General features: G+C 38.5%; 1 protein-coding gene and 1 non-coding gene across 4 annotated transcripts in view; both read right to left on the minus strand.

The window, feature by feature from the left end:
- The window catches only part of CD200 (CD200 molecule), a 30320-nt gene extending 25691 nt beyond the window's left edge, over positions 1 to 4629 (minus strand). For 2 of the 3 annotated variants that reach the window (XM_078352158.1, XM_008982435.6), the window contains exon 1: positions 4588 to 4629. Coding sequence is in view for 1 of the 3 variants with exons in the window: in XM_008982435.6 (XP_008980683.2) it covers positions 4588 to 4599 (12 nt within the window). In the remaining 2 variants the exon portion in view is untranslated. Of the gene's footprint in view, positions 1 to 3523; positions 3647 to 4587 lie in introns of all 3 variants that reach the window. The other variant, XM_078352157.1, reaches the window with a different exon arrangement.
- Positions 4630 to 9553: 4924 nt separating this feature from the next.
- LOC118148269 (U5 spliceosomal RNA) lies at positions 9554 to 9669 on the minus strand. Its single transcript, XR_004735023.3, has one exon. It is a non-coding gene; the product is annotated as a U5 spliceosomal RNA (small nuclear RNA).
- Positions 9670 to 11121: the final 1452 nt, after the last annotated feature.

The raw sequence follows: 11121 nt of genomic DNA on the forward strand, positions 1-11121 counted from the left end.
TATCTGAGCATAAACATCAGTCCCATTTTGCTCTCCCAGCCTAGAAAATGTTTATCTCTCTGAGCCAGAAAAGCTGGTTTCTCCATCACTCTGCATTCATCCAATCAACTCTTTCTAGCATGAACATTATATCCTTGATCTTTTAGCATTTAGGCATTTGAAACTGGAATGGCAAGGCTCTTGGTATTGCAAAATGCTGGATTTTAAACTAAAATGTATTTTCTGCTTAGAATTCCTCCTCTAAGGCAATGGGTGCTTAACTGTCTGATTTGAAACACCAGAGGACAAAAATAAAGTACTGGAATAAAAAGCCACACCAGATGATACATTAAAACAATACTCCAACTTATATTTTGCATAAAGTTACTAAACTACAAATACTAACATTTATTGAATACCTATTATGTACTAGACACTGTTCTTAGCACTTGAGATAAAGTATTTCATCCAATATTTCATATAAATCTATATAGGAGGCACTATTATGATCATCACTTTCAAAATAAAGAATATGAGGCACAGAGAAGTGAAGTAACTTGCCCAAGGTCACACAGCTATGAAGTGACAGAGAAGGGGTGAAAGCCCAGGCATTCTGGTTCCAGAGCTTAAAACCACAATCACTACACCATCTTGCCTCCCCTATGTATAAAGTTTTGTTGGTTTTAAAATCTACCTCTATCATTACAAAACTACATTGTTATTGCCTATGGCCCAATCATGATTGTGAGGCATTACCAAATTGCTATTCACACAGCAGTCTCTGCTTCACTGCCCTGCAACAATATGCTAAATTCAGTTTTGAAAGTGTAATTAAGAAGCAATCAAACAGGTTGCCACAGAGCCAAGGAATCTCTGAAAGCCACTGAGTCACAGTCTAGAAGCTCTGCTGGTAATATAGCGTGACCCCATCTATCACTACCTGCCACTCAGTCCCTACAAACATGTTATCCAATCTCCTGTCACTGTGCTTTCCACCTTGCATACCAAGCTCCATTTCACCATTCTTTCAATGACTTGAAATCACCAAGCTATTTCCTGCATCTGTTCTTTTATTTATGCTCTCAGTTGAATAAAAGAAAGGAACAAATTGTGAATAATTAAATCCAAGAATAACATCAAATTGATCATCGTTGTACCCAGAAGAGCTTCTCTTTTGGACTTTTATCTCTCAGGCACTCAAGTCATTCAGGATGTCTTGCTTTTCCCCTACCTAGATATGTAATTAGTCACTACACACATTAGCTTCTCGCATGTGAAGTGTTTTCCCTTACTACCCTAGTCTCAGCTCATAACGTGGTGTTTTGTGCAGTAGTCTTGTCTTCCAGCGGAACTGAACTTCTGCCAATATAGTTGACCCACTATCTCTGTGGGTTCTGTATCCATGGATTCAGGTAACCACAGATGGAAAACACATTTTTTTAAAAAAGCGTCTGCACTGAACAAATACAGGTCTTTGTCATTATTGCCTAAATAATACAGCACAAGAACTATTTGTATAGAATCTACATTGTATTAGGAATTATAAATAATGGAGAGATTAGTTTATATATATGGGAGGACATGTATAGCTTATATTCAAACATTTTGGCATTTCGTATAAGGGACTTGCACCATCCACCCACTGGTATAGGTGAGGGTTTTGGAACAAAGCCCCCATGGATACCAAGGACAACTGTACTTCTTTCGTTTATTCTAATACTAATCATCTCAATTGGGTCTGACTTCATTCCAGGCACTATGGTAGGCGCTTTGGAGACAATGGTGGATAATGCAGATATAGTCCCTAACTTAGTTAAGTTTACTATCCAGCTTATGTGTTTACACAATATTAACAGATTAATTTTCCTTCAATTCCCCTTTGCACAGGTTGCCTTCCCACTAAAAATCTTCTACAGCCCCTTGCTATCTAGAGAAAACTGTTCAAGGTTCTTAGCCTATTTTCATTCTTGCAAATTAATTTCCACTGCCTTCCTATGTGTCCCCTCTGTGACACCTAGCCTTTTCTACTTCTAAATGCACCACACAATTTCCTGCCTTGGTATTGTTGCTTGAGCCATTCCTCCTATGTGGAATGTCTTCCTCCTCACTTGTATTTACATAAGGTCTTACTTTTACGAGCCTGATTACAGTCATGTCGTTAGACAGTGATCCCCCTCTTCTGAAGCACCTTCTCCTTAGGTCTTTTGGAACTTTTAGTGCTCGGAGAAGATTCAAGCATCTTCCTCCAGTGCCAAAGGGATCCTATCTCCCTTTGTCCACCACACCACAGCTTCCAGATCATGTCTGAAAACATCTGTCTGCTTTCCAGTTTGAGAGAAGATGACTACCTCCCAAGTATATTCACCATCTGCCCTATACCCTGAGACACTGTTTCCAGCATGCGTACTACCTGTCAACACACTCCCAACCCCCGCCACTCTCCCCAGCTACCAGTCTTTCATTCTCTCTTGTCAGTGGGAAAAAAATATAACACTGAAGCAGACCTGACAATTTTGGAAACTACGATTCTTTCTCAGACTGTGTTAAATTCCTGAGGTTGGGACATTGGCTGCTTGTTTGGTTAGAAACAATCTCTTATTTGGCTCTGTCTATTCTTTTATGGTATTTAGCAGTATGAACATAGTCTTCTATAAAGTAGTGGTCTCTCTGTGCCTGTCTCATTGCCCCCAAGAACCTCAACAACCACTAAATCCTGTTCTTTAGAGGGATGCCCTGACCACTTTTTCCTTAGTAAACCCATCATGGGTGTCCTATTCTGAAGTTATATGTTCTTATCGGCTCCTGTTTAGCCCCACCTGTTGCTACTATAATTTGAAGCTTATTTCTAGAATGTTGAACCATAATAATTTAAATGACATTGGTTTAGGTTCAGGATGATTGTTAAAGGGTGATATTCTACCTGGGGGAATCCCATCTCCTTGTTCTCAGTGTTTGCCTTAACTAAGCCCTGTTTTTGCCATTCCTTTTAGATGCAATGACTTCCCTGCTAGAATTCATTTTCCTTATCACCATAAGGTGGGTCTTTCTGTATTCCCTTCAGTTTCTCTGGGATTTTTATTATCTTGTGATATTCTTCTTTTTGTGGGCTTAGGAGCGGTGGGTGGGGAAATAGAGTTCTGAAGGATCTAAATCTCTCCTCCTTTGCCTGCCATAAGGATTTCTCTTCCTTTTCCTGTCTAATGGGAGCCACTCAATTCTAATATCCTCCTACTCAATGGATTTCTTCATTTTAATTCTGGTCAAGACATGCCCTTTTCTTTCCTTGGAAGAGAGCCATGACCTAAACTTAATGAAGGCAATATAAAGCGGAAGTTCCAAACCAATTCCAAATAACAGGTGTTTCACAAACATTAATTAAAGCACTTAGTATAGAGCCCAGGTTTTAGTCAAAGCCAACATGTGTTAGGCAGCTAAAAACAATGAATCGATCAAATCATAGAAGGGAACTACAGTCATGAAAACAAAGAAGCCCATTTATAACCCTTGCCATGCAGTCCAGGGTTCACAAAAGCCTGGGTCTTACCTGACGCTGCCCACCTGGCAGCTACATTGCCCCTATTCATGCCTCTTCCTCGGCAAGTTTCTATGTCCAAATCCACATCACCCCACATGTAGTCACATGGACTTGGAAATATTAGCCTTCCGCCTGTTTATTTGTAAAACCAGGTAATAATTCCTTGTTAGAAGGAGAGTTATAAAGAGGATTAAGTGCATCTAGCTTGCAGTAGACCCTAGCTCACAGACCACCATTCTCCTTTGTTAAGAAAGACAGTGAAATCACTGGCTGTGCGGTCTTGCCATCAAACCATACATGAAAACATTATCCTGAGGCATTCATTGTATTTGGATTTTTATTTCAAATACCCAAATACCAGTGGGGTATATGAAAACCTTCTCCGTCTTTTTGTCTTGTAAGCTGGTTCCGAATAAACAAAATGTCTGTTTCTCTAGATACCCTGGGTTAACCCTTCAGAGCATCACCATCACAGAGCATTTCAGTTCTCTCAAGCGAGGCTTCAGAGTTAACCCTCTTCAGTTCATGGCTTCCCCCAGGCAAGAGCTAGGAGGGAGAAAGGGGCTGAGTAACAAAGAGAAGACGCAGGAACTCTCCCGGAGAGAGCGAGCCTGGAAATCTGCATCCGCGCCTCAGCTTTTGGTGTTAACACGAACCCACGCAGCATTCTTCATTCTCTTTTGGGGGCAGTTTAAAATAGGGGACGCCTCCTCAGCTTTGGGAGCTGGAGCCCGAGAGCCAAGCCATAAGCCTGCAGGGGGATGCGCCAGCCTCGCCAGCTCGGAACAAGCGCCTCCGGAGCCCCCCGGCCTATGCATCTTTTATTCAGGGAATTGGAATGGAGAACCCCCAACGCCAGCAGCGGCCTGTAAACCACCCTTTGGAAGGCAAAATCTGCTCCTCAGCAAGGGATAGCGCTTAGAGAAAAGCGCGGCCATCAACCCCGCAGATCAAGTCCCCGGACATGATTGTGGGAGAGCCGAAGTTCCGCGCCTCCCACTGCCACCCGCCGCAGGGCCTCCGTCGACATCGCCCTCCCTGCGCTCTCCTTCCCAAGCCCCTTCCCCGCTCACCAGCCTCGGCATCCTCGCTCCCGGAGGCGCGCGTGGCCGACTGCGGCTGTGTGCCTGGAACGCTGACGGCGGAGAACGTCACCTGTGCCCCGCCGTCCCTCCCACGTCTTACTCCTCCCTAGCCCCCTTCTTCCACTCCCCTTTTCCCACGCCCTCCCAGGAGCGGAGGCTGTCTGTGTGGGGGCAATTAAGTGATGTTCGTGTTCACCTTTGTCTATTTTCAGATATTTTTCCCTTTTCAGAGGTGACCACTAGGGAAACTAAGACTGTGTTTGGTGGGGGCGGGGGAAATCATTTTTTTCTTCCATTTTCCTGTAAACTGGACTGAGAAAGGAAATGAGGTAGGAGGTTGCGGAGATGAATTGTTGAACTGTTAGCTCTTGATGTAGTGGCAAAGGATTCAAGCTGAATATAACCAATAGGTTTTTTTTTTTTTAAGAAAAAACCCACATTTATTATTTTTAAACCCAGATACAACTCATATATCTAAGCAATCAATTCCGTAATGATTTCACCTTTCATGATGTAACCGGTTCTTTGCTGAAGAGTTTCCTCCCATTTGCATTAATGATGAGGATTTTTTTTTTCTTTTTCTTTCCTCTTTTTTTATTTTTTTTAACAAGTTCCAGAGTTCTTGGCTCTAAAAACAAACAAAAAAGGCAAAGAAATCATCCAATGTTCATCTCCTGAAGCCTTGTGTGTTTTACTACCACCACCCTCTCAGAAGAAGCTGGGACAAAGTTTTGGGGCTTTGTTTTTGCTTCTTTTTACAGATAAGGTCTCGCTCTGTTGTCCACGGGAGAGGGCAAGTGGTGCGATCATAACTCACTCCTGGGCTCAAGGGATCCTCTCACCTCAGCCTCTGGAGTAGTAGCTAGAACGATAGATGTGCAGCCACTATGTCCAGCTATCTTTTTTAGACATGGGGTCTTGCTATGTTGCCCTGGCTGGTCTGGAATTTCTAGCCTCAAATGATCCTCCTGCCTACGCTTCCAAAGCAGTGGGATGGCAGGTATGAACCACTGCACCTGACCTATTCTCCTACTTCTAGCACCGTAGACTAGGCTCACCCGATTTTGAATTCTATATGCATAACATCAGAGCATATGTCCTCACTTGTATCTGGGTTTTTCACTCAACAGTAGATTTTAAATATCCATCCATGTTATTGCCTGTAGTGTGGCTTATTCATCCTCACTGATGTATAGTATTCTATTCTATAAATACTGTGTATTACAATCTATTTATTCTTCTGTTGATAAACATTTCTTTGTTTTTCAAATTGGAGGCATTTTTCATAGTGGTACTATAAACATTCTCATGCATGTCTTTTCATAAGCATATGTACATCATTGTATTACATTTTTTTGCCATATGTTTTTCTATCACTTTATTTTTAACCTTTCTTATTAGAGAAATATTAACTGCACACTTGGAAAAAAAAGAAGCCTGCCACCTTGGCCTCCCAAAGTGCTGGGATTACAGGTGTGAGCCACTGCACCCAGCTTTAACCTATTTGTATTTTGTGATTACTGATATTAATAGGACTTTTAAAGTTTTTATATTTTACTATAGTATATTTCCTTCTATCTTATTTTTCATTAGGCTAAATATGCTTTTACTACATTAAGAGTTATATTTCTGGCTGGGCACAGTAGCTCACGCCTGTAATCCCAGCACTTTGGGAGGCTGAGGTGGGTGTATCACCTGAGGTCAGGAGTTCAAGACCAACCTGCCCAACCTGACCAACAAGGGGAAACCTCATCTCAATAAAATATACAAAAATTAGGTGGGCATGGTATCTGGTGCCTGTAATTGCAGCAACTTGGGAGGCTGGGGCAGGAACAATTGCTTGAACCAGGGAAGCGGAGGTTGCAGTGAGCAGAAATTGTACCATTGCATTCCAGCCTGGGTGACAGAGCAAGACTGCATCTCAAAAAAAAAAAAAAATTCTGCAAATATAGTCACCCAGATATTACTTGAAGATGTAGACAAGAACTTCACACAAGGGGAAACTTGAATGGCTAACAAATACATAAATATATGTTCATACTTATTAATAATCTGAATAAATGCAAATCAAAGCAGCCATTCAATTGGTGATGATGAGAGGGGACCTGAATCAGGGAATGAATAAAAACATTCAAAGACATTAATATTAATATAACCTAATTTGAAACCAATAATTAATAAAATTGGATTATATATTTAACCAAATCATTGTTTTCATTTATTTCTAAAATGATAATTGCTGCTACCAAACGCATGATTTAATTTGGAAGGTTGAATCTTAAATTTGAAGTGTACAAAATGACAGTAACAAATTCACAAACCTGCCAGTTACCTGTATGCGAGAAGAGAATGGCTCATTACATTCTCCACGTGAGGCTGTCTCAAGTGAAGTCTTGGTTCACACAGATTCTGTCACTAGACTTCTAGGTATATGTACCTAGACATTAATGTCACTATCCTTCGAGGTCACAGAATACAGCCCAAACACGCCCCCTCATGGCAGCACATAGTAAGAGGAATCTATGAGTAAAAATTGGGAGATTCACATTCAGATTCTCTTGAGCCTGACCGAAGTAGATTTTCAAATGCTTAGTTGGGCATAAAAATACTCCAGTTACAGAGCTTACATATTATTTCCACTCTATAATAGTGAGGGTCATAACTTATGATTTGTCCCCTTGGAGAGTATATTCACTATACTCTAAAATTTATACCATTGGTCCTTATATGTTCCATACATTTCAGATTCATGTATAAAGATACTTAATTAACATATTCCCTTGGATGCAAAACAGGCATTTGTTCGAAATTGAGCTCCGGATTCTCTTTCCAAAGTCTGTTCTTCCTCTAACCTTTCCCCTATTTGTAAACGTTTTCTTTATCTAACACCGAAAACACACAGTCATCAGGACAATTCTTACATGTTGCTCTTTTACCACAACTAATTACTTCAGCCAATCTTGCCATCCTAAATGTGTCCTTAATCCCTCAGTCCCCTTTGCTGCTACTCTAGTCCAGGCCACCGTCAGCTCTCATCTTGACTACTGCAATAGTCTCTTTGAAAAATCTCCTTCCAATCTTTACCTTTTTACCACTCAATGAACTTCCTCCCACCGGTTGTCTGTGGTCCATATTCTCCCTCGCAAAAATCTGTCCTCAGTAAAGACTCTTAAACTCAATTTACCATAAGTATTAATGACAACTAACAGCCTACCTTTATACTACTCCAGAGTGAACTATCACTTTAACCAGGATATATCCTTCACTGCAGGAATTGCCAAGCATGTGGAAAACAGTTTTTTCCAGAACAACAATTTTCATGATGAATTTTGCCAGAGCCCTCAGAACTTCTTTTTTAACAATTGAAACTGGCCCTGTTTCACTCATCTTCTTTTTCACAAACAGGTAGCATTTTCTTTCCCAGGACAACACAGAGGACAACTATGACAACACATGAAATAAATTAAAATGTTATGAGTGTACCAACTATAGGCAGACAAATAGAAGAACTAGATGTACCTGAAAAACATAAATCAGAAACATTCTTTGTGACTATACTTCTTTTCTATACACTGTATTGCCCTCTCGATACCTTTAGTCTACAATGCTGTTTTGATTTTCCATTGCCTCATTGACATTAAAATTAATACTACATGAGATTTGCCATATTCCACTTCATTAAAAAAAACTAACGGTCAAACTCCTACATGTTCTTCAAAGATATATAACATCTAACATAATCTTAACATTCTCAAGAATAAGAAACAAGATGTAATCACCTAAATATTTACCATAAAAATGATTAAGTAAAATATAATATAATAAATTAAATAATTTTATTCAGAATTATATATAAATTCATAATTATGTATATTTATAAATAAGTTCAATAATAAAATAATAAAAACAATGTAGTCACTTGGTGACTATATTACTAAAATAAAATTTCCAGAGTCTGCAATGAAAATTAACGTATAATGATAATAAATATTCAAGATGAATGTACTAAGTAATGTGATAGACATTTTATTGGGACCATTTATTCACATGAACTGGATAAGTGCAGTTATTAGGTACAGATGAGAAAGCAGAGTCTCTGCGATGTTCAGAAAATCTCTCAAAAATATACCATGATTAAGTGGAATAAGTGAGAAACACATTTAATTTTCACTCTAGTGCTTACACTCATGAAAAACAATTTTTCATGCATCAGCACTTTGAAAAATAGCTATTTTGTCCAAAGTGTAACAAAATCTTGTTACTAACATGTCTTCCTGTAGCCCTCTGAATAAAATTTACATTTTTTATGCAATTTAAAATTAACAAAAAGCTATCACTATAATTGTCAATGATTCTTCTTAGATATAACATAAAAATGAACATATACACTTTCTGTTGGCCCTTAAGGAAGTTTTTGCTAACATTAACGTGAAATATTTTGCATTTTGCATATTTAGGTCTTCTCACAGTAGGCTTTCTTCTCTGTCCTCTTCCTAATTGCCAGACTGCTGTAATTTTTCTGCTTATAGTAACCCCTCACCCTTTTTAAATTTGCTGCTTTGAATTTTCCATTACCATTGAATGAAAAGAAAAATCTTTGTTAGATGTTCTTCTCTGAAATGCTGTTTAGAAAGTTCATGTGATTTGGTTGTGCAGTTTTTTTTGACTGCTCAGACATCGTTTTATCTCAGTTTTTAGATTTTGCCAATGTTCTTTCTCAAGAAGATACTACAGTCTACATTATACAAGATGCGACATTCTAAATAGGTGGAGGGGGATGAATGTGAAGAACTCAGCAGTGAATATGAACACATCCTTAAAGTCAACGACAACAGTGGAGAGACGAAAAAGCTTTATATGAGAATTTCAGCAGAATTAGGGATTTATATTTCTAATATTTGTTACAAAACTAAGCACGGATGAATCATTTCTTAGTTGGAACTTTTTTTTTTGAAACCTTGCTGAAACAAGACCTCAAAAAATTGGTTTCAGACTCAGAGTTGTTCCCCTCCATGGAAATCTTTAGTAAAAAGCAAAAGATTTATACAATCTGAAGAGAAACCAGAGTATAGTTGATAACTTCTTTACTGACACTTGTATTTCAAGAAGTAAAATTAACCAATATCTAGCTAGTAGATTGATGGAAAATACATATGCTATTCAATTGGCATTTTCCAATCTCATGAGTTGTGGAAATTTGCCAGGAAAAGGGAGCTGATTAACTTCAGTTTCAAAAAAACCAGATGCAACCAAAATATTTATCTCTAATGCTTCTTGAGATGCCATTGAAATTACGGTAGGAAAAATAAAAGGGTTAAATGTAAAACAACAAAGAGAAGAATAACCTTCAGTGGCAAGAGATTGTGAAGAAACAAATTCACAAAAGATATAAAGTAGACAGAGGAATGACCTATGAAGGTGCAGAATGAAAAAAGCTCCAGCCTCACGGATGTGTAAAGCAGATTACACCCGCAGAGAAAGCCCTGTAGAACCTGAAAAGACCCAGGACCCTGAGGACAAAAGAAGCTGGAGTGAGTAACAGAATTAAAGCTTTAGTCAAAAGCAGCCATTTCTGTATTCCAAAGCACAACTTTGAACAGCCAGGTACTTAGTCCACAGCCAGAAATTAGAGTGGTGATTAAAGTCATTGATCGAATATACTGGGATTATTCCTAGAGCAGTAGGGGTCAGGGACCCCAGAGTGAAGGCCATTACACTCCAGCTTTTGGAGTCTCTCATCTAATTGTTGCCTGTTCTCTACAAACAAACGCCCACCTCTCTGTATATTGCATCCTCTGTAAGCCTCCAGTAAAGGAACTCCAGACACTGAAGAAAGCCTAAAATCAAAGTAAGAAGTCTCAGTGAAAAAATAAAATAAAATTTAAATGGTGAGCGGGAAGTAGACAATATAGAAAACAGAAGGTAATTAAAATACCTCTAAATTATTATTCCCAGGTATATTTGAGATATTATTTCCCTTAAAACAGAAAGAAAAGATTATGAAAAATTAAACAATTTAATTTTAAATTATAAAAGCAATTCCAAATTAAAACATGACTGTCAAAATAAGGAAAAATATCAATGAGTTTGAAAATATTCTTTAGTAAACTTCCCAGATAATGTGAGGAAAAAAAGATGTAAATATTAAAAAGAAGAAAAAAAATCCAATCTAAATGTTTTAATGCCCACTGAATCAGAAGTATAAAAGAAGAAAATGAGTGAGATGAATGGAGGAAATTTTTCTAAGAAATGAACAAATATTCAAAATCGAAGGATTTGAGTATCTGAACTGAATGAAATCACATTAAAGGATAAAACAAACAAATAAACAAAACCTAAATATCACTAGAATAAAGAGAAGATACTATGTTACCAAAGAGATAGTTTATGGCAAGATAGTCACCAAAACTCTAGGCTACAGGATAAAGGAATTAGAGTATTTGCTCTAAAGCTTGTCTTAGATCCCCTGTTGAAGTCAGAAGGGGAGAATACATTATTCTTTAACCCTAGAGAATGGTGAAG

Source organism: Callithrix jacchus, chromosome 15 (genome assembly GCF_049354715.1).
Source record: "Callithrix jacchus isolate 240 chromosome 15, calJac240_pri, whole genome shotgun sequence".
Taxonomy (NCBI): domain Eukaryota; kingdom Metazoa; phylum Chordata; class Mammalia; order Primates; family Cebidae; genus Callithrix; species Callithrix jacchus.